Source organism: Athene cunicularia, assembly GCF_003259725.1.
Source record: "Athene cunicularia isolate RWA chromosome 9 unlocalized genomic scaffold, athCun1 chr9_part1, whole genome shotgun sequence".
NCBI lineage: Eukaryota > Metazoa > Chordata > Aves > Strigiformes > Strigidae > Athene > Athene cunicularia.
In genome coordinates this window covers 18,168,356-18,196,294 of record NW_020799110.1, presented here as the reverse complement: position 1 = coordinate 18,196,294, position 27,939 = coordinate 18,168,356, and the positions used below count along the sequence as shown (strand labels likewise).

General features: G+C 37.9%; 1 protein-coding gene across 6 annotated transcripts in view; it reads right to left on the bottom strand.

The window, feature by feature from the left end:
* SPHKAP (SPHK1 interactor, AKAP domain containing) overlaps positions 1–27,307 on the bottom strand; it is a 60,864-nt gene extending 33,557 nt beyond the window's left edge. The window contains exons 1-3 of one of the 6 annotated variants that reach the window (XM_026855332.1): positions 27,289–27,307; positions 18,457–18,559; positions 11,993–12,103 (exon numbers count right to left, since the gene is read on the bottom strand). In XM_026855332.1, the coding sequence (XP_026711133.1) occupies positions 11,993–12,103; positions 18,457–18,540 (195 nt within the window). In that variant the 5' untranslated portion in view covers positions 18,541–18,559; positions 27,289–27,307. Of the gene's footprint in view, positions 1–11,992; positions 12,104–13,135; positions 13,276–18,456; positions 19,598–27,288 lie in introns of those variants that run through there. The other 5 variants (XM_026855337.1, XR_003399060.1, XM_026855336.1 and 2 more) reach the window with 5 other exon arrangements.
* Between the last annotated feature and the right edge of the window lie 632 nt (positions 27,308–27,939).

Below are 27,939 nucleotides of genomic sequence, written 5' to 3'. Positions count from 1 at the left end.
ATCTCAGTTAAACATCTTCTGCTGGAATCTGACGGAGGAGGTCACAGCATCAGAATTATCAAAACCATCCCTAACCCCTGCGTGTCAGCCAGAAGTACCTGTACTGCTGTGTACTCGCTCATTCTCACAAGCTCTATATTCCCAGAGCCAGACCACACAGCTGCTAAAATCATGGATGTTTTTCTACAAAGTTAAATAGCAGCAGGCAGAAATAAAGATCTTTCTGTCCATGACTCCATAGGATTATTAGCTTTATCCTTACCATTTTTAAACTCTGCAGTTTGTAAAAAATAAGTTGTTCATTCCACACACTTATTCGTATACATGGCTGGAGAAAAAAAAAAAAACAACCCTAAATAACGCTTTTGGGGGGTTTAGAAGAAAGCTCTTTAATAAAACAAGAATCTCCTGGCTTTCAATTTCTCCTATCTGAAATGATGAAGCTGGAGATTAAAAAATATTTTCTTGTCTGAACTTTTCCTGTTTCTCTAGTCAAGCTTCTTTTACCAGGACAATATCTGCTTTCTTCATGGTTGTCTTAAACCTGTAGGTCCAGAGCAGTGGTGCTCCCTGACGTGCTCTCTGCAGCATCATCCCTAAACAGGGCTCACATTAGACAGGGGTCTGGGCGCTCCTACAGTGATGATCACAGTCAGGGCTTTTGTAGCACCCTGTTTTTTTGCAGAAGAGCAAAGAGATGAGAAATCCTGGCATCTAGTTGAAGATTGGATTGGATCTTTTTGGAAAAGGAGCTAGAAAGCTCAGCTTGAGCCAGTTTCCTGCAATACTATCAGGAGTGGTGTTTTAGGTAATCTCAGTAACCCCGTGTGGTGTGGTTCCTGATTGTTCTCTAACGCTGACAAGGTAAATATATCTACAGAATGGATATATTCCTGCTTTTGCTCACCCCTGGTAACTTAGTGTAGCTAGGAAAAAAGCTGTATGCTAAGACTATGATGGTAAAATGGGTATGGCATGGACAGCTGTAGGGGATCTTTCAGTTCAAAGGGCACGTGCCGATACACCTTGTCTGTACAAGGTCCTGAGTTCTGGAGAAGAAAACACCTATGGCAAAACACTTGACTGCAGTTGGGTGCAATTTACAGTGAAAGTCAGATTTCGTGCTCTGAATGCTGAGAGCACAGAACTGCGGAAAAGGAATTCCAGCCCTAGTAGTTCTTCAAGTTCTCACAGTGTCTTTGGGCCCGTGTGTTTATCTCCGTAATAAACAACCGCTCATTTTACTTAAGAGAAGCTCTGCTGTTGCAGCCAGCAGCAGACTGAACTGGAACAGAGGCAGTTAGACAAGCTGCCTGGGGGCAGACGGTCTTTGTTCTCACTCAGGCCCACTCACAAATTTCTCATCTATTTAAAGATGTAACTGTGCAGTCACACACACCCTAATGAAGAGGAAAGAAGGATTATCTGAAGTAGGAGCGTGCCTGTGTGGCTTTCCTGTGCTTACAGCTTCATAATACCGAACGTGTGATCTTCATTCAGCTTTCTTCTGGTTTTATACTCCTTTAAAATGCTTGTAAAAGAAAAAAACACCTTTCTATGGTTTGTGGGAGAGATCCCAACTGCTCTCAAACTACCAGTTTAAATTTGTGGAGTGTCAGGTAATATTCTATAGAGTGTTCTCCAACCTTCCTTCTTTTCTTGTTTGTTTTTTTTGTCATTACTATTATAATATTTAGCCTCCTGTTGCTCCACCGCAGAGTAGCTTTGGGAAGCTGGCAGGATTTTGTTCCCTGCCTTGCTATTGAATTGGTGTGCTGTCATTGGATGAAAGAACTCAATTGGGTAGTTCCCAAGTGTTTCTCTTCCCTGAGCATAGAGATAAATGCCTACTGAAGATGGATGTGTTATAAGGACTGACATCCCCTTTTTGTGGAGATCTGAAATCTTTCATAAGAAATAAGGAAACTGAAAATTACCAGTTGTTGCTTTTATGTTGCAGTTATTTGCTTTTAGATTACAATTTCCTTTCCCCACTGACTAAATTTTGGTGACTTATTTTCCCTGCCACTGGCTGTCATCACTGCTTTTTGGAGTCATTAAAAAAAGTTATAATAATAAGCATAGCTAAACTTTTTGGTAGATAGGAGACTGGGAATGGTATAAGAGATGTAGCACTCCCCACACATGGTAGAATTTGATCCTCTATATTTAAATGGTTAAAAAAGATCTTGTGTTGGAATATGTCTTATGTGAAGTGTTTGGAACAGGCTGATAGTGACTCAGAATAAAAAAGCGTCTTCTGGAAGACAGAGCTAATTATCCATTAACATTTGGATGCAATGCTTGTCTCACATTAATTTCCATGCTTGCCAAAATGATTCTCTCGGAGGAACCAGCTGTGAAATGTAGAAATAAAAATATTATTTTGGAAGTACTAGATATGCCACGTAGCTGCTTGCAAAAGAATATACACAAATGGAAGTGTGAGGCAACACTATTACATAGGGGGAACAATTTACAAGTGATAACCCTGGAGTATGAAGCAGCTCAGGCACACCTTCTGCACTGTAATCTAAATAACTCAAAAGGCTTCATGACGGGTATACCACAGATATACAGTGGTACCTTCCTTATCTCACCAAAGTGAGATCACATGGTTGGAGAAACATCAACTTGAAGCTGAGTCTGGGCATTCCTTCTGTTGTACAGTCCTTCACATGATTAGAGTGACAGTTTCCCTCTCCAGCTGTGAATGGAAAAAGTTTTTTTCCCCTTCTTGCCCTGTATTTTCATTAGGACAGCCACAAAAATCACATTATTCCTTTCAGATTCTATGTAAAAATCTCTTCTATGAGCTGCCCAACTGCTGTCCAACATGCAGATGAGGTTTCCAGCCGGTATCCTTGCAAGCCCTAATGGAGTGTTTCCAAAAGCAGACAACCCAGTATATACTATCTTCTATGAGTCACTCAAGTTCACCTAAATAAGGTCCTGGCGTGACTTTCTTGTGTCTCCCCAGCCCAGCCACAACTCTTTTTTTAGATACACATTGTGTGTTGTCAGAGGATGTGTTATACTGCTCTTCCTCCAGTATTTTTAGCAGTAATGTACCTGAAATTCAGTCCCAATTACTCTTCAGAAAGTGCGTATCTCAAATGACTTGGATTTATGGGTTTTGATATTTTAGAGACCATCCTTTTTTTAATGGCTGCACTGCATTAATGAATCATCCCAAGTCACCTCTTCATAATCCATTGCTTCAAAAACAGCTGTGAATATTTTCTTCCCATTAAGGCTTATTCCTTTGGGTTTGAAGTAATTAATTATCACTTATGACTTAAAGAAAATATGCCAATAAATATTTATGCCACATGCACCATCTGCTTTCTCTGGTGCCCTGTATACTTAATGTTTAACAAATTTCTATAAGCCTCACACTGCAATTCCTGTTAGAAGCAGCCTGTGGTTACAACAGCAGCAAGCAGATACAGGTGTCCACTTTGGAGGTAGCACAAGAATCCCATTTCTTGATAAAGCAGACCATGGAGGCACTGAGAATATGCCAGTGTGAAATGCTGGAGGGGATATAGCTGCAGTACCATGCTTGATCTTCCCAGTGTTTGTTTATAGCTTTGTCAGAGTAGGGCTAAGCATGTGGTTCTCTTAAATACAGATAGGAAAACACTGCTGTATGAGAGTATCCCAGAGGGACAGGAAAGAAGATGGCAGATCTAGACAGAAGATAAAAGAGTGTCCAAGTCTTGAGTTACAAGAAAAGAGAAGAATCTATTGTCAATCTTCCCTGCCCCAAAATTAATGAGGCAGCTTTTGGTTGCTCTATAAAATACATGTCTGGTACTGAAAATGTAGAAATATAACCCTTTAAGGGCATATATAATTTCTGCCTTAACTCATATGTAAAGATATATTTTTCAGAGCCAAATATGTGTAAAAGCAAAAAGAGAAACATATTTTACAGATTATACAAGTAATCCTTAAGTAGTCTTTTAAACTAGTGCTCAGTCTTCCTGCACTGGGCTCTGTAAGGCAGAGAGTAATTGTTAAAGAGGAGGTTTTCCTATTTCTCTGCACAAGCAAGAGAGGGGCTCTCTGGAAACTACAATTCCTTACCATGGCAGCATGAACACCCACACATGCCTGAGAAAGGACTAAGACTCAATGCCACAATTTAGCCTGCAGCTGTTGATTCCTGCTCCTTGTCAGGATATAATTAAGGTATCTTCAGGCTGAATAGGAAGATGGGACTTAAAACTAAAAATACCTCTAGTAATTATGGCTTAGATCTGGTAAGTAATGGATGGATTTTGATTTCTGAAAGAGACAATACTGTTCTTGAAGATGTTTGAGTAATTACTGGGCAAAAGGTAAAATAAACACTCTTGTAATCCCCTGCTACTGCTGTGCATGCAACTTCATGAGGGCAAACGTCTTACTGTGTAGGTCTGTCTATTTTATGCAGCAAATAGGGCTCTGCTATGTTTACTAGGAAATGTAAATCATGTAAAATAGTTGTTTCAGCTATATATGGTCACTATTCAGGAATAGACATGACATATGGTTTTGATCTAAAAAAACCCAACCAAACAAAAACCAAAAAACCCCCTAATTTGGGATTCAAGATTGCACTTCCATACTTGGCTGTGTAACAGGTCTTTGTTGACTACTACCAATCCTGGGAAGAAACACTCTCCCTTCTGAACTGTGAGACTAGATCTCCACCCTTCAGTAAGCGCATGCCTTCATTCTTTGGAGACTCTGGAGAATATACTGGAAGTAGGGGCCCTGATTAAAAGATACAAAATGTCCTAGTGTTTAGATTTCAACACCCTGACCCAGAGACCACATTATTGTTAGCAAGTTACCTGGAAGTAATTCTGGTATCAAAGACTGATGTAAAATATAAATCTGTATAATTGTACCTAAACATCCATAAAGATATGTAGTATCAAATCTTTAAAAAGACTTGGGTGAAAAAATGAATGAAAACTACTCATAATGTACTTGAATTCAACTAAGATCTGCTCTCTCTTTTTTTTCCCTCAAAATATCAAATACCAAGGATTTTCCCTTTCTGCATATGTTATCATTCGGTTTGAATTAAGTTGTGGGAGCTGTTTCCTGGATGTTTTTGTTCCATCATTTGAGTGAGCATTGGCATTTGTCTGACAATACGGTGAGATGATTCAAGGAAGAATTGGCCGGAAAAAACGATTTCTGGATTTCATAGTTACTTTTCTCTGAACCAACTTGCTGTACGTTTGTACAAATGCCAGGGCAGTAAAAAAGATTAGTAGGGGCTGGGGGAGGAGGTGAGACCCCAGAAGTCCTGGTTTGACCAGCTCAAATTAGTGCATAATGGAATCCTTATCTCCTCCTGAATTAGTTTAAAAGCTTGATGGCTAAACTGCAATGAAATCAGTAATGCTTAGGAACCAGTGTCCTGGTTCAGCTAGGATAAGGTTAAGTTTTCCCCTGCAGAGAGGGGGAAGGGATCTCCAGGAGGGTTATTCATACCATGCTGATGTCAGGTCCAGCGCGGGAACTTTTTCCTTTGTGGCTTTGGTGACGGGGAGCATTGCGAGCGAGCTGTCTGTAACCATTGCGGTATTTCTCTGTAAATCTTCTGTCTTGTTTACTGTTATTGCTGTTTATTGCTGTTATCATTGCTACTGTTGTTCAGATTGTTTATCACACTGTTGTATTAAATTTCTTCTTATTTTACCCCGGGGTTTGTGCCTCACTGCCAGCCCGACCAGCTGAGGGTGGGGCAGGGGCAACGGCAGCGTGGTCTCTGGTCCCAGCAGGGCTTAAACCAACACAGACAGCAAAGATATGCAGTAGCAAGGTAATTCTGAAAAACCAGCTGTTATGATGGCAAAATGACATTCTTCATTATCTTAGTAAACAGAGAGATCATAGACAACATGATTCATAATTATATCATCTGTCTGCTTTCTTAACAATCTATTTTTCACCAAGACAACAGCCTTGCCATCCTTTACTAATAGAAGCATTGCTTCCTTTCCTTGAGATGCTAATGTCAGTCTCCTAGACAGGGTATGTTCTCCTCTACTCACCTAAATCAGCTAACAACCCCAAGCTGAAATGCTTCCTCCTCCTGTGCTGCAGATGGATTTGGGTTCTTCTACGTGTCATAAGCCCACCCAGTTGCTTGTTACTGTCTCCACCATCCCCACTTCCCTAGTCATGTCCTCCACTCTCCTTGGTGCTACCACTAGCACTCATCAGACCAGTTGGAGAAAAAGTGCAAATGGCACAGGCTCAGACAAAAGCAGTCAACGATTAAATGAGAGGGTACTTTAACAAGATGTAATTTGACCGAAGTTTGGGTTGCCATTCCTCCCCTTTCCCTTCACTCTGGCCATGTGCTCCTGCTGCTCCCTTGGGCTGAGTCTACCCAATATAGAACTGTGTATGTCTATGCATACAGTCTGCATTATATGCCTACTTGTATGGAGTATTCTGGTGTGAGCATTTATGTTGTTACAGAGTAGGAATACTTGCAAGCAGAAAAGTTGCTGGACTATTTCAAGAATGTTTCAAATCTTTAAACCTTTTATTCAAACTGTTCTCCTGCCCATCTACCTTCAAAGCCAGATTTTTTTTTTTTAGATATAAGAAGGCATAAAACGATTTTAAAATAAACTTTAGAGGCCTTGACACTTCCTAATTCTTTAAAAAGTGGTATCTTGTTATGCTAAATTAAGAAATGAGTACTGGGTTTTATTGCTGTGTTTTAATTGAAAAGCAGAGATTTTCCATCTTTCATATCTATCGCTGCCATTTAATAGTGTAAAGTTTGTGTTCCTACTTCTACAGGATACTTGACAAAAAGTTTGCAGAATTTCTGCTAAAGTCTGGAAATCCTCTCACACTGAGGCATGCTGCTTGGCAAAGAAAGGGTGTATTTCCCTAGACAGTGGTTCTCAAGTGCAGTTCCTTGTTAGGCTGTGTGGGGCAGGAAGGCCTGTTTCCCAGCCTATATGTTGGGACAAGATGTTCATGTGAGGATGGAGAGGGCATGATGTCACATTTTGTGGGGAGATTATTGAAGTCTGGATACATTTTGAGAGAAAATCTTTTTTTCAGTGTAAATGTAATTTCTAATGACTTTTCTATCTATTACTGGTCTAGAGTTTGAAAGTCCAGAGAATTTCTGGAAAATTCAGTGCTATGATTTACGCATCTTAAGGTAAATGAATGCCAAATGTCTTGCAGGACTATAATACCATATTTTGTTTTGTATCCTATTTTTTTTTTTCTAAATAACTCTTTTCATTAAAAATTCCTAAAAGACAATTAAGATACATCTTTAGCAGTATGGCAATACCGCCTTCATCATGCTGATGCTTACTGCACAGAAAAGAAAAAGATCAAATCTTAGGAACTGCTAAGAAGAATCATAAATGACTTTTCTGTGTGCAAGATTAAGACTTTGCACTTTAGGAGAGTCCAATGCTAGAAGAAACTATAAATCATCTAATTAAGGAAGAATTTAAATTTCTTAACTTGTACTAACATAAGCCAACCACAAATGTTCAGCACTGGTAATTAAATAATCTAGATCTTTGGAGGGAAATTAGGGACAAAGTATCTATCAGTATTTTCTTTTTAAATAAGGTTTGCTTAAAAGCATGTCCAAAGCGGGGAATATTTGATTTAGGTTCAGAGAAAGATAGCTGGCAATAACAGAGTGGACATAGTTACATATATTTATGTGAAACAACATTTATTTCATGAGGTCTCTCTATGGGGGAATGTCACATTACAGATATTTTAATTATAAGTCACTATGTGCAGCTTATGAATGATTATGTCTCATGAATCCATGTATTTTATTCTTAGGTGGATTTTGATTAAGTTCTCATTCAGTGGAAATAAGCAAAACAAAACTTCCATAATTAAACTACCTTTAAAATTTATACTACCTAATTATGATATTAGCATGAAACTATGTATTCTAATATGAAGCAGTAAACTGCTGCTAAACAGTATCATTGTTAATTGAACTAAATTTAACTTAATGTTTAACAATTACTCAAATATTCTCTGCAGAGGAAAAAAATCACTCATAATATCAGTGTAGAAGTTCATTGAGTGAGTTTAATCTTTTTAAGGAAACAGCATGGCAAAATCAGATAGAGTCATGTGAAAAAAGGAGAGTGGCACACTTTAACCCAGCAATGTTTTAAAGACTGGCAGGATGTTTTATTCCAACATAGAAATGAAAACAGTGCTACTACCTAGGATTTACCTTCACTCTCTCCCACTGTGCCTTCACTTCAAGCACACAGAAATCTCAGCTGCCCCTTCCTGACTAGCCTCTGTGGGAAGTCTCCCTAGAAAGCCCTAACAACCTAAGACAGTTACCCCATGTCCTGGACTCAGTCCCAGTGTATCCAGTCTGATTTCCTAAACATAAACACAGAGAATTGGACAAAAATAGTATATACAGAAAGTAGAATAAGAAAGTTAAGACAAAACATCTTTTGAACTCGTGTTCACATCATACTTATTATACATATAATACTTTTCTTCATAGACAGTTGACCAACATGCCACTAAACTGGAATAAAAATGGAGAATAGACACCACATCTCGCTGTTACTTCTCCCTATGATTTCTATTGTTCATCCTTGCCGATGACCAGAAACATCAGATTAAATATGGACATACGAGCATTTCTTCTATTTATGGCAGGGTACCAGAATTTGAAATAACAATTTTCAGAGCTCAGGAGAAGATTTCCACCTTAAGCAAATATGAAATACTGTTCTTCAAAATAATTTATTATTTTCATATCATAATGGCTACATTTTTGGAACTGAATGGACTATTACAGGTACCAAAAGGCCTGTTCTATTAAAAAAAAAAAAAATCTTTTTAAAAAGTAGTCTGCTGTAACAGAGTTAAATGTTTAGTGTTTTAATAAATCAATGTTAGTATACTTGGTGAGCGTATGTAGGAGAGCCGTGAGTCTATTTTTACTTGTACTAACTGTGCTAATCTGTAATGGGACATAATGAATATAACATTTATGAAAACGATGTTCATATGGTCTTGTTGCATTTATAGTTACAGTAAGATTAAACCCCTTACAACTAAACATGAACTCTTGTAAATGAAAACTGAACACTATTGCTAAAATTATTACCAGCTATCTTTGGGAAAAGCAACCGCTACTGATACAGTACATTTGAGATTTCTTTTTCCTTCTGCAAACAAAATGACAACTTTCAGAGGCAGTTTGATTCAAACATCTCTGGTACCATTGGCAACAGCAATTTATGCAATCTTCCACATGAAAGAGAAGATAAAACATATTTTCTGCTAAGGGCAGTCTGGTTTGCTTGCTAACTGAGAAGCTGGGGAAGCTATTCTGTGTTCATATCCTTCTTCCTCCCTCGTTCCTGCAGCTTCTGCTCATTTAGTGTGTCAGTCATTGGAAAGGACTTGGAATGAAATGCTTTGCAGGTTCTGAGTATGATACTGAACTAATGCTTAATCCCTGCACAGTGGTTAAGTATTCCCCGTTCCCTGGGACTGTGCACAGCCAAATGAACCACCCATTTATCTAAGGTGGGGAGAGAAATTCTGAAAAAAAAAAAATTCTATGTGCTTACACTCTGATCCACATATCAAGTTTGATGATTCATGTCAAAGTTTTCTAGTTTACTGCTTGTACTTACATTAGTTGTGTAAATTTTTAGGCACTCAAATTAAAATTCTGTACTGTACTGTCACTCAGAATAAATTAATCAGGAATATGAACAAAACTTCAGTTCAGCTCATAACAGTTTTATGATTATTTAACAGTAACTCAAAAGCCTAACTTCCAGGGACAGACCACGAACCAAGCTTCCAGACCACCAAATACCTTTTCTCTTGATGTGAACAGCGCTATTCCAAAATAATATTTAACTTCTTAGCTTTTAAATTAATGCTATGTGTGATATTTCAGTTTCACTCAATATATTATTGTACATTCCACTTCAATCTCATTAATACAAAATTCATTGTATAGAATGAATGAATTCTATAGAATATAATGTTTTCTTCTATAGTGATAATTGTAAATTGCAGAATCATCTAGGTACTAACATTTTGCTTTGAAAATTGTGAAACTTTCTGTGTGTGTAGAGTTGTCACTGTGTTCAGAAGGCTGTAGAGGGAAGGCTGACTGTCCTATATGCACACTATGCAGGGAGTAGGCATTGGGAGGACTTGTCAGACCTTGTTTCAAAGCATATCCTAATATTCCTCCCATGTAAGAAGGAGGTCAGTCAGGGTCTTGTAGTTTAGGTTGGCATTAGGAACAGTGGGGCAGTTCTGTATCCTGGAAGCTTTACCAGAGCATCTTTGCCCACCCTCTGCCCCCAAGCAGCACTACACCATCACACTGTAGCAACACAAGCTGTTTTCTTCAGGAAAGAGCTTTGCTTTGTTTGTCTTTTCTTTGACAAAGAAAGGGATTAAAAGAAAATTACCACCTTGCATGACTGTACCAGGGAAAACTGTGGGTATTCACCACATGTGAGAATTAAGTCTGTGAGTTGTTGAAACCCTTATCTAAGAATCTTTTGGGATTGTAATGAAAAGTCCTTTCAGTATTTCTGGTAAGAGTAATGTTTATTTTGCTTACAAGGTGACTGACTGGGGCTAGATAAAACCAGAGCTTTTCAAGAGGAAAAGTGTGTATCAAGCAGCTATATTGGGTCTTTTTGCTTGGGAGAATACATGCAAAATGCTCAAAGAACAGGAAACTGCTGTCTGTCTAACTTCAGGAGTTCAGGAAATTACTACCAGTGAGCATTACTCTGTAATGTCTCCTTCCTTGTTTCACCCATCATCATCTAAAATAGACACAGGAGTCTTTAGTTTCTCACCTTATACCTTGTATGGTTGCTTACTAGCACACTCTGTTTAGGCTGTGTATTTTTCTCACTCTGTTTCATGGAAACTGGTAGTCCAGTGGACAGCATGACAGCGAATTGAGCCCTATAACCTTTGAGCATATTCCTAATGTTGACTGTGCAATCGCACTGTGTATCACTCCTGCTGTTCCCAAGCACGCTGCATCACCCCTAGGCAAGACACAAAGCCTCCAGTCATCACCACCTTGACAGCAGGTGTCTGGGTTCATCAGCTAAAGCGGAGATCTCCATGTCCTTGAGGGAATCCAGCAGACTCCATGAGAGCCTTCAGCTGGTCTTTAAGTTGTGTGCAGCACAAGAAGTGCTGGAAACCTTTCATCTGAGATAAACTGCTCTTTTCTAAAGCCCTTGCTTGCTCACTGGAGCCAGGGAGTAACAATCAAATGGGATTCCAAGTAAGGATCTGCACTCCTGAGTCCTCCACCAAATGAAAAATTATTACCATCATAGCAGTGTACTTCTATCCAGTTTCATGCAGATTGTGTGTAGAGCAACATAACTATTTTTCCATGTACACTCTTAACCAAAACTGTTTGTAATTACATTATAACCCACAATAGTGAGATTTAAATTTCATTTCAAATGTAAAATAATTCTGAGTTCTTTGGCAGCTTCTCCTCATCTAATATGGGAAGAGTTTTCTCTTTAATTGTATCTCTGTGCCTTCAAGAACATTGAGCAGCCTTTAAACATCTGCTCTTTCCAACCTGCCACTTAACAAGTTATGGTTTGGAATAATTTTCTCTTTGGCTTATTTTTCTCTCTTGTCAGTTGCAGATGATGAGCATAAAAAAATAAGGAGGGCCACAAAGTCTGAAAGTCAAATGTGGGGAAACCTCTGCAGTAATCTTTACTAACGTCCTCTGTATAGAAATCTGTATGCATTTTTGGTTTGTATGTTTAACAGAAAGCTGGAAATTACAGAAACTGTACATAGATTGCTATAATTTCAGTTAGTCACTGACATTTTTAAAACATGTACTGAGGTTGGCCCCATACCCTACCCAGAAAACTCTCAGTGGACCTTTCCCCCAGAGATTACAGTGAATACTTACTGAGGCACAGTTGCTTTCTGACTTGTCTTCCAGAAAGCCAATTTGGCATGGTGTCCTCTGATTCTGCAGCCAGTAGTCTGTTGATTCTAGTAGACTGTTACTGCAGAGAATCTGTTAAAATAGTTAAAAATAGTTAAAACAATTAAAAAATTTACTCAGTCCTACTGTGCTTTGGAGGCCTGAACTCTACTGTAATCAAAGGAAATCTTGCCTACAAAATTTTAGGAGGGGAAAGACTGTTTCTTTTGGACCTGTCCAGTTAATATACCTTATACCAAGTAATTTATATAAACCCTAAAATATTAGCCTGTTTACTTGCAGAACTCAGAGCCCTTGGAGATACTTGAAGGCGATGCCTAAACCCAACATTTTTATTGGAAAATATTGCTAGGGGTTTTGTTCTGTTTTAAAGTGATAAACATAGATGTTGGGAAAACTAATTATTTAATTACACAAAGTGCACAAACTTGCAGCCTTTATGATTTACTGTATCTCTCTCCACAGTAGATCAGTACTATTCATTCTGCCAGCAGCTTCATTTCTGGGAATGCCTAGGCTAGAAACTCTTTCTTCTTAAACACATTTTTCTGCTTTCTGAGAAGCTAAAGTGCTTAAGATCTGCTGTAATGAGTACTGAGCTCAGTCAGTACCCTGAGATCAAAACTTTGTGTTTAATCTCTGTGTTGACTCAGTCCTACAGTTTATGCCACAAGCTTTGCTCAAACAAAACCAAAATGGGGCTACATAGATCTGTAGACTACAAAGAAGCAAAGCCAGATTTGCAAGTCCGATGCTTAGATTGAACTGAATTCCTTACTTGCTGCCTCTGTACTAATATTCTTCCATGAAAAAGAGGGACCCTTAGTATTTTTAAAACTAGGTAACAGCAGGAAAAGAATAGCTGCAACAATGACACTACTTATAGAATATTTTATATGGCTTATTGTCTTCCCCTAGGCAGCAATGTTAAGAAGTATGTTTCTGAAATAGACGTATATCTTACAATTAGAATTACAATGTATTTCTTACAATTTTGCATTACATGGAAATAGGCTTTTAACCTTTTATTTTAACAATGATATTTTAAAATACAAATCTGTTGCTCTACCTGGAAAAAAAAATAATCTATCCACATTCCTTTACCTTATTGCATATTTTCCATTGACAGACCTTTGTCATACTTCAGGAACACTTGATCCATAAGCCTAGATCCTTTCCTTAGGAAGAAGAGTGAGAACTTGTGAGGCCTCTTCATTTTTCAGGCAAGATGAATGACCGTGGAAAGCTAATCTGGCCAGTTGACGCAATCTTCTAATACTCAGGGGCAATCCAGAAGTAAGCTTATTACCACCCACAGACTAACACCCACTCTAATGTTTATCTTTCTGGCAGAAAGCCAGTTAGATAGTTAATACTGCAGTCCCTGTTATTATTCTACATTGATTTCTGAATAAAAGTCAGCAGAAGATGGATGAGGAGGTAATGGGGAACACCACAGTCCATAAGCTTCAGTGCTCTTCTCCAGTGCCTTCCACAAAGGCTTTGCACCTCTGTGGTGGTTGTTTCTCAGGACTACAGCCCTGATATGGGATTTTTTCCAAAAAGCTTCTGAATACAAATTTAAGGTTCACAAAATACTCAGTAAAAGCACTGTGCCCAAAGACTTTGTTCTGAGAACGACAGAGGCTCATGAATGCCTCACATCCCACTAGTCTCTTCTTGGGGGCTGCTAGCTAATCTTGTTTACCAGTTGAATGACTCTGCACTCAATAAATTTTATAACCTCCCGTCTCAGTGCAAAAAGATTTCTGCCACCATAACTAACTCTGAGACTAGGTGGGGAAAATAATATATTTCATATCCCAAAGAAACAATTTCCTGTTAGTGTTATAAACTCTCTTTTTTTTTAAGAACTATTTTCAAATGTAGAAATACTGAACCATTACAAACTGGCTGCTGAAATCTAGAATCGAGCAGTTTTTTCCCTCTTTTCCAAAAATTACCATCCACTGAGGATTTTATGAAGACCTAGAGAATTGAACATATACATACATGCACACACATGTATATATCTACATATATATGATTTCAGATTTCATCTGATTCTAGAACTTCTCATCCTCAAGGGTTGAAGTTCTAATTATCTGTTAAGACATAATTTTGCATACATAGGAAACGATTCTTTTTAGCTCAAATAGCTTTTGCTGTAACAAGCAGTCTTGTTTCATTTCCTTAAAAATCACAGTGAATTTGTCTTCAGCCTTAATCACTTTAGATCTTTTTTCCTTAAATCTCAGATGGTTTCTTAGAAGCTGGAATAAGCAGAAACTATCATACAGAAACAAGCTTCAGAAATCCTTGGTACTACTCTTCTTTGTCTCCTAAGGGGTTGGTGTGCACACCCAACATTTCAGAACAGCTAAACCATAGCAGATGTACAGTATAGATGATAACCCATGAAATGAGCTGGACAGTTCAAACTTCATCCTGAGGGATGTTAAATGACCCTTGGTAGCTCTATGTTTCTTTCAGAACATGTTTTTATCGTGGTAATTTTAAATACCGGTAAAGCATCAACAGAAGAAATAACTCTCCTGAACAAATGTTTCAGTCAGGCCAGGTCATAGTTGCCAAGCTTGGGTCACTGGTTTATAAGTGGCAAGGCTTTACAGTACATTTAATTTTTGTATGCAGCTTTTCATAATAGACTTTGAAGTCAAGGGTAGAAATGACTACATGGAAGTTTTGGACAGTATGTGTTTTTTAAGTAACCTCAAGGAGATGAACAACATTAGTAGGATGATATTTTCCCTGAGCCAGATTCTGCTTTCATCTGTGCGTAAGTAGTGCTCCACATACACTTGAGAATGCAGCCAGAAATGTGAAGAAGGGTGCAATAGATATAACTTTTTTACTACTGGAGGTTGGAGAAAATAATTTGCAATAATTTGGATTTGAAGATGACAGGTGAGAAGAACAAAACCAGGTATACTTGAGTCCACACAGCAGAAACTGGCAGGGGTCAGCCATCTAAGGAATACAGGTTGGCCCAAAGTTGTCTGGAAAGCCTCTGGAAATTACTCAGAAAAGACAAAGACAAGTGGGAAAGGAAGGCACATGGGAACACGTGGGAGAGGTCTCCTTGCATATGGTCTGGTTTTACACGTATCTGAATGGTGTTCAGGAGATGGAAAGTGACATTTGAGTAAGTGGTGGCAGGAACAAAGGGGTAAACTTTGGATGAGTTTAAACTCTACCTCATGACACCAAGTTTCTGTGTTAGGACCATTACAGACATGTTATTGCTCAGAACCCTCCCATTAGTACTTCTTTGGAGGAAGGATAATTTTGGCCACCCTGAAGTGCTGATCACAGTAGGGTTACACGCACCTTCTGTGCAACAATGCATATAAAGAAGCCATGTGAACTTCTGGGCCTATTTCTTTGGTAACAGACAGCAATATTATCATGGTCAAAGACAAACATACAGTAAAAGTGAATGTAATACTTCTTACAGCATCTCACTCTTGTAAGGTAATTCTCCCTGTTAACTAGATGCATGTGTTTGTAGAAGGTGGGGCTTTGCATATGTACTGAAACTTGCAGGGATATTCATGTTTATACTTAAGTCCTTGTAGTAAAATAATGTATGACTGAGATTATCAAAGCTTGAAGAAGCTGGCCTAAATTAACAGGGCTAATTAATTGCTAATTAATCAAATGCAATGTGAGAACTGGTATTCCTCAGAGATGGAACTCTACCAGTACATTCTGATTTCAATTTTTGCATTTAGGCATATTTTCAAAATATACTGAGCTGGTCTGTACCAAGGATAAGAAACCTAAACCTATACTACTTCAGCTGTCAGTCAGCATCCTTCTTTTATATAGCCTGCACTTTTAAGGCAAACGGTGTCACTTACCAAAATTTCCTCCTCCTATCTTGTACTTCTCCTCATTCTTATTTAATTGAGACAAGTTCTGGGCCAATCCCCCTGACATACATTGTTAGCAATTTTGCTGAATTCAACGAGCTTGCTTCTGATTTGCAGAGGTACAACTGAAAGCAGAACTTGATTCATTGACCATACTTATGTGTAACAGCTGCACACACTATACTGCTGTATATCTGGTTCAGAGCAGGATCATCACACTCAGAAAATAATTCAGGATGAATTTGCTTCATGCACTAAATGTGAAATCAGCAGTAATTCATGGTTCTAAAAAAAAGTTTTCCACTCTCATCTAGAGACTCAGCCGTCAGCATTACTCAGTCTGTTGTGAATCAATGAACTAAATCAGCCTCTAGCAGAGTGTAGATTAGAAAAGTCACTCTTTCCCAGAGGAAAATATTGCATACGAGTTTAGTGTAACAGCTTCCTGCTCCCTGATTTAGATCATAAGAGATTAAAATACAGTAAATATCTATAACCGAGACAACATTAAAAAGGCTCTGCTCCACAAATGAAACATCTGCGTCTTCGTGGCTGATCATCTTAATTGCTTTGGTTAATTACTGCTCATCAAAAAAGATATGAAAGTGGGACATACAGAATAAGATGAGATATCAAGGGCCGCATTTGTTCAGAGTGATCTGTGTAGTAAGAGGCCATATCTCATATGGTTCCTGACAGGAGCCATTCATGCCAAATATAATCATTCAAACATGCTAGTCAACTGTTCAAACTGTTCTCTTGCAGCAGAAACCCATAGTGTTTCAGTTCACCACCAATTACACATCTAACATAAAAAACACTGTAACTAACAGAGGCTAAAAGAGAAGGCAATGGCCTAGATTTGGTAAATTTTTATCCTTTTCCACACAAAAAAAGAATGTAACAGATTCTATGACAATGCTGTAAAGAAGCCCAAAATATCCTGCTGTTTGTCAGAAATGTTGGCATAAGTGAATCACTTCTTTTAGTGTGCCGACAATCATAAAATTGACTTGTGTTACAATGAAAAGTTTAAATGTAAGGGATCAGACAGGTGAAGCAGCTCTAAATCATGTGGTAAAGGCTAGCCTTGAAAAAAGAGTGGTGCTTCTGAAGGCGCCCAAGCTGAGAGCATTTGTAAACACAGTGGTGGCACTTCTCAGTGCTGTGCCACTGTCCTTCAGTCTTACACAAAATAGACAGCTCTGAGATTAAATGAAAATCGAAGATGTTGTCCCACACAAGGGATTTTCTGCCTATTTCTACCTAGATGAAGATACAGTCAGCAGCTTTTTAAAAAAATCAGGTATTTTACAAATACACAAATCCTTTGATTAAATGAAATACTGACACTGTATTTTAGCCATGTTGAGGTGAGCTAGAGAAGACCAGTCTGAGCATACACATCAGAATTCAGGTCTTTTTTATATCAATGGTTTTAGCTTTCTGTAGACAGACAATACTCACCCACACACCCACAGTGTTGTTTTCAGGATGTGGAAAATAGATCTTTATCTTCTACATGTTTTATCTTTCTCTTTCTTTCTGCTTACATATATAAATATATATTGTTGTTAATTTGAAAAAAAAACCAAACCACAGAAGGAAAGCATTATTATTACTAGTGGAAGGAAAAGAAAAAAAAGTAAGAATTATGGGAAAACTAAATGAACTGTGAAGTTTTATAACATTTCTGTGTTAGAACAAATGTTTTCTTGTCAGCTCTAGAATTATGCCTGTGGGAGACAGTAGAGCTCTGAGGGTTATTGCAAAGTGAGAGATGAAAGATGGCCTGCCCTCCTCAATAGGTCTCTGGTAGTGCCCCCTTCCCTCAGACTGTACTGCCGTAATCTGGCCCTGGGGAGGAGGAATAAAAGGAAGCATCCATGGTCTTCCACCTGTGTATTCTCAGTTGTACTGAAATCACCTACATGCATAAAATAATCTGTCATACCTGACTCCTCCTAATGACACAGACACAAAGGCACCGCTTTTTTTCCCCGCACATCCTCCCAATTAAATAACTACATATAAATTCATTTTTGAGGCAACAAAACTAACAGTGATCAAATCTATACTACCTGCTGGGTTGCTGAAACCTGTTCAGTCGGACATTAGGAAAGGCAGACAAGCTGTTTCATGAAGGACTCTCCACTGTATTGACCTGAGAGAAAAGCTCTGAACTTTCAGGCTGGGTTCGAGAAACCACCTATTGAAGAGCAGTCCTGAAGGTATTCACGCTATACACTGCTTTTATTTCATATTGTCAGATAATGCAGAAAAATAGAAATGTTCAGGAGGAATTTATCTCCCATATATGTATAATAAATATACTCTGGGACCAGACAAGTATAGACCAGGCAGACAAAAGTGCAAGATACCATAACAGCACCCAGAATTAATTTTTCTGTATCCATTTTTTTTTAGGTATCAGTTGAATTTTTTATTCCCCAATAAAGACAAAAGTTAAAAAGCAAAGCTATAACCTGGGATATATTTGCCTTTAAATATAACATAAACAGAATTTACCTTCTTACATGCTGTGATAGAGCTTCCCAAACTGCTTGCCGAACTGTCTGCGCTGCTGCCTTGGTGCTCTGGGACTTCATGCATCGGTGGAGATTCAAAGTGGCTGAAGAACAAATAAGAAACAAACCCCCAAAAACCTTTCCAGTGACTCAGCTACATAGACGCTCAAATGATACCAAAATACAGTTCATTAAGAGATGTAACTTAACACAGATTACAAGAAGCTATCTATATTCTCCTTACTGATGTTACTAGTCTATTTATTACCTTAATTTTCCCTTTTAAGAAGAGTTTCTTGAGCTACATACTCTGGATATAAAATAGCAGACTGATGTCTTTTGAAGACCAGAGGATAGCATATAGCTGCCTATAATCATATCCACCTGTCTTGAATGACACTGTGAAAAGTGGTAATAGCTTGTTTCCATAAGCAGGCAGTTTGGAGCATCAAATGAAATAATTGCTGGATTAATTCAGCTTGGTAGACAATGTTTGCTGCATTTTTACCTGCCTGCATAGAAGTAAAAGGGTAGTGATTAAAGCATAGAAAGCACAACAGGAGTGGCTGAATTCCATGATCTACATGGAATAGCTTGGTGGCTTAGAACAAAGGTTAAGTCATGCACGTGCTCTGTTGTGAGTCAGTTGTACACAACAGAACTATATTTACTTTGGGACTGTGCAGATGTGAAATACAAAATGATAAAAACAAGCTCCCCCAGCCAAGTTATTTGCATGCACAGCTGGTACTACCCCTTCACCCTTGTCTTTTGGAATAGTTCAGGTCAGTCTGGTAAGATGTCCCTCCATATAATAATAAAATTGTTTCAAGCTTAGTGAAGCTTCTCTCTACAACGTGATGTGATTGCAGTTAAAGACTTCACAGTGCTAAAGGGCTACTTCTCCAGAAATGTACTAGGGAAAGAGTATCCTACACAATCAAGTTCTGCTTCCCAAATTGAGTCTCTAGAGTGCTTTTAATTTATTGCAAGTTATTCTGTGAGAAGATGTGGAACATGTTGTGAGAGACCAAAACAAGCTACCAGGTTACCATGGCTTAACTAATAATCTTTCATCAGTTCCAGCGGGATAACAGACCAAGTGCAACTTTCTGGTATGCTCAATTAAAAACTAAAATTAATTTTCATAAGTCACCTTCACTAGATCTTAAACCAATATGTTAATAGGAGATTACTTTCACTTTTAGCCCAAATTCACAGTCAAACATCAATAAGGCTACCTTTCCCTCAAAAATTCATGTATGTGTATTGCACTTGATACTGCTTAGGACGAGTTATGAATATATCCACTCCCATAGATAATTAATTTTGTCAATAAGAATTTTGCTGATGTGTGTGATGATATTCCATATTTATTTAAAAAAATATCTATATGTGCTAGAATTAGAAGAGTGAATGAAAAATATAAATTTAACTTAGCACTTGCTAAGTGGGGGGAAGCTTCATGAATTGCATGGGAGGACTGGATGCAGATGCACAAGTGAGACTGGTAGTTTAATTGACTTCACTTGAAAAGTATGATACCACTTAGTGCTTGCTAAAATACCAGCATCATTTGTATCTAGAAGGGAGACTTTTGTCTGTTTACAAAATTCTGCTCCATTACTCAGATTATATAGATAAACAGTAACATTTATGAGCAGTAATTTCTGTGGCATTTGACAAAGCATTTTATAGGCTTATACCAAGTTCTTTAACAGAATGAGGAACATTAAACATATAAAGTCATTCAGGTTTTATATCTTCCTTAAAAATAAAAACCTCATATTGAGAGGGTCAAATATTGTATAAGTTAAGTACCCTCCTCAATAAGCCCACATTTAGATGTAACCTCTGTACTAGGTACAAGGCACTACTCCCAGTAGAAGCTGTGCACTGCCTCTTTTTACAAGATGCATCACTTCTGCAACCTAATAGTAAATTACGAATCAAGTCTGACCTGCACGTTGAAGTACAAGGCCCATTGTTTTCTCCTGCTCTTCACTGAGAGGAAGACTGAGCTTTGCCTCTGCTTTGCCATACAGGGAGTTGATATGCCGATAATGACTATTTGCTCTGTTACTGTGTGTGCAGGGAACTGAATTTCTGGTGCGTAAAGCATTGCTGAGTTTAAAAGCAACAAAGATGATAGTGTGACCACTAACTGAAGGCCTTTTTGGACCTTAATTAAACAGTACAAATAGAACAGTACATTAAACATAGCTGGAAAATATAGTTGAGGGGTCATGTTCTTGCATATTAACAAATTTGTGCTATCTCTGGAGGATATTCCAGTACAGGGTAGCACATTAGGTATTCCAAACAGAAGTAAAGCTGTCTTCCTAGTCATGTGGAAAGCAAGAAAATTTGTAAAATCTTCTTAATCATTTAAAAATTTTGTTCTTTCCAAAATAAACCCGCTTTTCATTTGTAAATGTAGAAAAGCTTGTTAAAAGTATGTGATGAGTGAAATAAATGTAGAATGTCATTAAATGTTTTGAATGAGAAAAGGGTCCATCTTGGACTGAGGTTCAGGCAGGCAACAACTGTTTACTGTTACTGAAACCAGGTAAATCTAAATTCTCTTGTCAGCTATCCCACTTCTCGGAGCTGTATTTCTTATCCAGCTGATTACTCGAATCATGGGTAAAATCAAGAAGTGTGCTTCAAAGGACAAGGGACAACACATTTACAAGTATCTGTAACACTTTCAGTGCTTCTTTTTTGTCTTTGTGCTGATGTTTCCTGCACTGTAACAGTAGAGCAGAAGCCTTATTCTCATGCTGCATTGCAGTTCAAGTCTAGTGTTGTGCTAGTGATATGAACATCAGGTTCCCACTGTTTGTGCAGTCAGGGTTCAGAGTCACTGAAAAATGGAATCATTTTAACAAAGAAATGCTAAATTGTGAGACCTACATTTGGAAACAGGTTTAGACGCCACAGCCTTTTTCTCAGTGAGTTTGTATGTACACAATTTCTAGAAGAAGTGTAGAGAAACACGTACCTGCACCCCCTGGCCACCATTGATGGTCAGCTACATGAACACCTCCAGGTATCAAGCAAAGTAGATATGTAGCAGTGCATACTAACTGATGGAAAAATGAGCATCTAGTTGAGCTTCTTCAGGTTGGGCATCCAGTGTCACAAACCTGAGTCTTCCATAACTCAGCAAGGTGCAGTGTACGAGGTTCTGCCTATATACCTTCAGATTCACAGGTATTTCTTTCAACACAGAACATAGGTTTGGCTTTTCAACATCTCTTTTTCAATTATCTTATCTCACAGACCAGTTTCCTCTTCTCTTTCTTTATCCTGTGGGCCCTCTTTCTAAGCTTTAATTTTCAACACATATGTGATTTCTTAAGAGACCCTCCTCAGGCCATACAACTCTGCCACCTTTGCTCTGTAGCAAAGCCAGTAAGATAAACGTACTTTTCATTAACTCCCCAGGGGGAAAAAAAAAACCCAACTATTCTGTCTTTGAGAAGCTGCCTGTTCTCATTAGTTCCTCAACAGCAGGAAGCTGAAAGAAAGTGCTGCAGAGATACAGCTATCTGATCATCAAATGATAGCTCGTTACTTCACATTAAGAGTTTACATAAAGCACTAGTCTTTCAAGGCATCTGACAGATTGGAGCCTTTTTGCTACAAGAGAAAGCAAGCTGTTGAAGATATCAGGTCCCAATTCTCACCTTTGCTTGGCTCCCCTTATTTATTATGTGATGGAGAATGCTCATCTGACTGAGATGTGCTTATCTGATTTAGGGCTATCATGGAAGGCCACAGGCATAACAAGGAATCGCTCTTAAAGGATTGTTCATTTGTGGATTTTTCCTTTGGTGTGAGAGATCCCAATTTACAATTCAGCTTTTGAAACTGAAGCTGGAAACCTGGACCCATGACCCAGTGTTAAGAGGTACACCATTTTCACTTTAATATTTCCATTAACAGAAGAGTCTCCACAGTCACTTATTTGTCAGCAGGTGCCGTCTTTCTGATTCATAAATTATGACTGATACTTTTTTCCTACAAAGCTAAATGATCTCACAAAGTATGCAAATTTCTTGGAAGGACTGTAGTAAAAAGCTATGAGGTTTATGGCCCTAACTGTAATAACAGTACATCGTTTATTATTGACCAAAATGCAAACCAATTGTTTCTGTTTCCCTACAATGAATAATTCAAAAATGCTGACCTTGATGACTCAAGACTTAATCAAAAAACCACAGCTGCTCCTAAAAATAATTATCATCTTTGCAGATGTGGCAGATAGTGCTACATCAACTAAGAAGAGGTAATTTAAAGAATTCCCCAGGTTATCGCTAAAGAAAATTAATCTTGTGAAACAATATCAGAAACTTCAACTTCCTACTATCCTGAACAAGCATAACCAGCTTCCAAAAACTTGCTGTTCAATAATCATTTTTAAGGAGCAATTTCAATAAATAATAAGTGACCATTATGTGTATATATATTGAATCAATCCTATTATAGCCTAGGGCTTTTCATCTTTTCATTATGATTCCTAATCTCAGCATTTTGAACATCTGAAACATACTGATCCATGAAAAAGATAATCTTGATGAATGAAGCAAACTTGAATGAATACAGTGACGTTTCTCGGTACAATTAACTCCAAGCTATAGTTGACTACTTTTCTAATGTTTTGCTAATATTTGTACTGAACACCATGAACCACAAAAAAAGGAATGAATCTCATTTTGAAAGAGAAATACGAGACAATTGAAAACACGGCAAAATACTTTTGCATGTTCTTACCTTTACACTTGCAAAGAAACCTGACAGCTACTCAGAAACTGAGGAAGACAGCTAGCTTAATCCACACCCTCAGCAAGCAGTAGTTTTGAAAGGCATGCAGCATTCAAACAGCATCCCTTACCTTCAAAGCCTTTTGAAGTAGACAGTCACAATCTTTCTTCATGCTACCTTTCAGATTTTACAGTTTTAAAATTTACCTTTACATGTAAACAGGTCAACAAAGTCATTAGCAGTAAAATCTTTAGATGTCAAAATTACTATTTTAATCCATAGAATTGTTTTTTATTCAGTCTGGACCATGTGTATACTTCAGTTGGAGCACAGATGGTTAGTCAAACAGATGCTCTATAAATATCTCAAACAAATGTCTTTCTGATTTTGTTATGGATTTGGAACCCATGTGCAGAATATAGTCATTGGCAATATCAGGTCTGGTCTTGTAAGGTATTCACAGACTTGTTTCAGTCCCCTTGGCTGTTACTGACTTCACTGGGAACTGAAAATACTGAATACTTCCCATCATGATCAGACCTGAGTGTCTATGCAGTCTAACAGGTACAGGATCGGGCTGCTAGTTTTACAGATCATTGCACTGAAAAGAGTAAAAGTTTAAGTGCTTTATATTCAGATTGCTCATTTCATAATATCTTTTGTATACTCTTGATTTACATTTCACTTTTATTAGTGATACAGCTGCAAGAAGTCCAGGTCTTTAGCTACACGCTAATGAAAAATAGGAGCAAAGACAGTCCATACTATGGACACCTCACAATAAAAAAGCTTTTTCCTTCCACGTTCACTGAGCCTTGGATGCCCTTCATTCTGCTCCAAATTCATAAAAGCAAACAAATCTAGAAGCCTCTGCAAGCATTAGCAATGATCAGCCTTCTTTCAAATCATGTTTTAAAAATATTATAAAAGAACATACAAGTTTTACTGAAACATAAATGTAAACTAACTAATTTTTACATGATCTGCTTAGAAATATTCCTTCCTTTACTGACTAATTGAATTTTTAAAGGAAAAATAACAAGGTTTTATGTACGAGTCTGACAAACTTCTCCACACTCAATGGTTACGGCAGGGCATACACAGATGAGTTGACAATCAAATCAAAGTGTTGGCAATCAGGAGCTGAATGACAGATGATTGTGTTGTGGGGTTTTTTGATGGTTAACTATATTTCAGTAGTTTACTGACAGAGAATCAACCCAACATAAACAGCGCTTTTACACAGAGATGATAGGCATTCTGTCTTTTTTCCCACCTATCCCTTGACCTGACGTGACTTTAGGACAATTCCAGGGGGACCTTTGTTATGCTGGTAGAATGGCTACTTACTAAGAAAACCTTCTAGAAAAAGGACAGGCTTGGACCTTGGTCAGAGGAGACTACAGAAAAAGCACATGAGGAACCATGAGATCTCTTCCTGGCAGGGCGCATAAGGCAATGAAAGAAAATGCCTAGAATGATATGTAGGATGCACTACTGGTAACAATCATTTTTTAAGAGTTTCTGATTTGGAGGAGTTTTAGAAGGTATAAAAAGAAGCCCTGGATCGACAACTAGGGACAAGACAAGGTCTGATGAGAAAGAATGACTGAACCTGGAAAAAATTAAGGAATAGACCCTTAAATTCATGGAGGACTAAAGGACTGCACCTTACAAAGATGGACTGAAAGATATCCAGGATTGCTTTTCTGCCCTAAAGGACTCAGCTCTGGAGTGCCAGCTAGGTGGGAAACTAAGGCACTGCTGAAGGTTTGACTGCAGGAAAGATAGGAAATCTTGTTCAAGGAAGGATACTGCAAACTAATCAGTCTGTGTGTACATAACTCAAGTGGGCAGTGGTGATCAGGGGGGTAATTTTATAGATACAGACTGAATTCACTGTATCCAGGTACGGGTATTACAGAAACAACAGAATAAGCCAGTTTCATTTCCTCTACAGAAAAGTAATAGGCTTGCTCCTATTTAAGCCTACTAAGTCAGCAAGAAGCAATACAAAATCAGAAATATTCTTAAAAAGATGTCCCACAAAAGTATTCCTTATTCATCTAGTGTATGTAGGTGTACTGTACAATAGCATTTGTCCTTGTGCTGTAGAAAGGAGGACAAAGAGATTTCCTCTTCCACAAAGTTGTTTTTCCACTCAAACAAGAATGTTCATGACTGTGTACTTACTAAGCAACTTATATTATTACTGTACTTTCGATGGCAATTGCCTATTCCTCATAGATTATGTTGTTAGTGCAACACAGTGTAATATTCCAAGCATGTGATGTTATCTGATCGTACTTCTTTTAAAGATGATGGAAAACCAGTGTGGTGCAGCTGGAGTCTGGTGAAAATTGGTCCAAATTAAATACATAACAAATGTGCAAGCGGCTCCCACAGATTTCAAGTAGAAATGGAAATTCTCAGCATTTTACAAGATGAAGTCAAAGATGTTGCAGATCATGCTTTAATGCCATAAACCAGTGAGTAATTTTTAAAAGTCTGTTGTAAATGCTTCTAGTATCTAACAAGCAACTTGTGTTCTCTGACTGCTCCTCTCATCCTTTTGCTATGCACAAACTGCCAGGTGGGCATTTCAGGAGAACCAGTGGAACATAACATAGGAAGAAACCCGTGATTTCATGTGGAAGATGTTAATCTTGGCTTGACTAGTTTGTTCAGTATTTTTTGGCATCTTGTTTATATTATATAGCCAAACTTTAGAGTCAAGCTTCTCAACCAGCTTTTGCCACTGACCCATGAAGTGCATTTCTGATTCTGAGCATTATGTCAAATACTGACAAAACAGGACTTAAAAGTGCAGCACATGCAATCAAGTATTTCACTATCTGACAACTTTTCTTAAAGGTTACCTTTTAAAGACCTCAAATCTACCCTGTAAAATCTTTTCATTAATTAAATTCAAGACAGATACTAAGTATTTTTGAAAGGAAATGTGATAAAGATGTTTGTAACTTAAAAGTAAATGCATATGTCATAATTTTATTTCAATAGAAAATGCATGTAGCTAATCAGAACTTGCTAGCTGTTCCAGTGTTTTCCTTTCTAGATTGATTACAAATCAAATAGATTGTAAAAGTGTAATCGAAATGTTGCAGGTACTCGGGATTATGTGCATGATAGGAAGGTGAACATCGCTTTCATGATTTGAATGGCGTGTTTCTGTTTTGTCAGACTTTCTGAAATTCTTTGTACCAGCTCTCCTCAGAAATAATAAATCTAGCTTTGGAAATCTGACATTACCAAAGGGCTTGCTTGTCCCCAGATATTTAAGGGAAAAGCTTGGAAAATTTCTCCCGTTGCAGAATCACTTTCAGCTACTTTAAAAGAAGGTAAAGGGCAAAGCTGCCAGTGAAAAGGGACTGGTGATACTGGAAAAACAAATTTTTAAACACAGAATCTGAATTATGGAACAGCTTGAGGCTGGTGTATGACCAGCTGAGAGGCCATCGTATCATGCTGTACACAGTGCTTTATTACAAATCCTAGAATTTACTTCAGTGTAGTTGAAGATGCAGTTTTCCATATCACAGAAGTTAATGTTTCTGAATAATAAAGGAAATTATAATAAAATATTTATTCAAAATGCCTGAAGACTCCCTAAACACCAGTAAGCCAGAAAACTAATCAGTAAAGCATGACAACCTCTCTTGTCTTTTCCTTTTATTATTTTTTTATTATTATTATGAGAGGGCATTTCTGAGATACAAATCAGAGTAGAGGGAGACAGAATAGGGACAGGAATTATCTAACCTATTATCAGGAATCTATGCGGCATATGATTAGCTGAACTGGTGTTGTGCCATGCCTTCTATACCACAGGGACTCTGCTACCGCAGAATGATCCCTCCCACCACCAAACAGCCATGCTAGCCTGTGTTTTAATTCATGAAGGAGGTAGCATGTTAAGTGGAATGGTCAGATTACCCTCATCCTCAACATAATGGTGGCCTGCAGATAATTTGGCAAGCCACCAAAGTCCTCTTGATCTTCTGTTTGGCAGAACAGAAGATCTAAGCAGGTATTGTGAACTCACCTGCTTGAATTCTTCCCTTCCACCCACCCCAAGAGAACCAACACTTCACCGTTGTGAGCATAGCCAGAAACTTCGGTAGATATTCCTCTGTGGCAAGTCTACCCTTCTTCCTCAGTTCTCAGAAATAAGATTACCCAATTGTAAAATCATTTCTACAGCTGTGAAAATGAAGGCAAACCATAGTCCATTGTTACTCATTTCCTTGGACAGGCAGCTTCACCAACACATCTATACATTCAAACCAATGGGCTAAAACCACTCTGTGTAGTTGTGATGCTGGTCCCTACTAAACTCAATTTGATTATAGTAAATATTTTACTGTAACAGTATCTAAAGTGCATTCAAAAGTACCTATCTAGTAAATATTTCTTCAATGCCATTCTGGTTTCCAGCCCTTTTTATTTGAAAGAAAGCCAAATTGGTGTACATTCCTGGTAAATCTTTCCAAATGTTGTTTAGGATTATAATAGTGTTCAGAAACAAATATGTTTTTACCAGAAAAATAATAGTCTAAAAAGAAGTGTGTTAATCTAAAATATTCACAGAAATTTCCCATTCTCTTTAATCCAGTATTGTTTCTATGACACCTGCAGTTATATTTGTGAACTATCTAGTTAAAATGTCAGGGTACATTCTGAAGTTATTTTGATA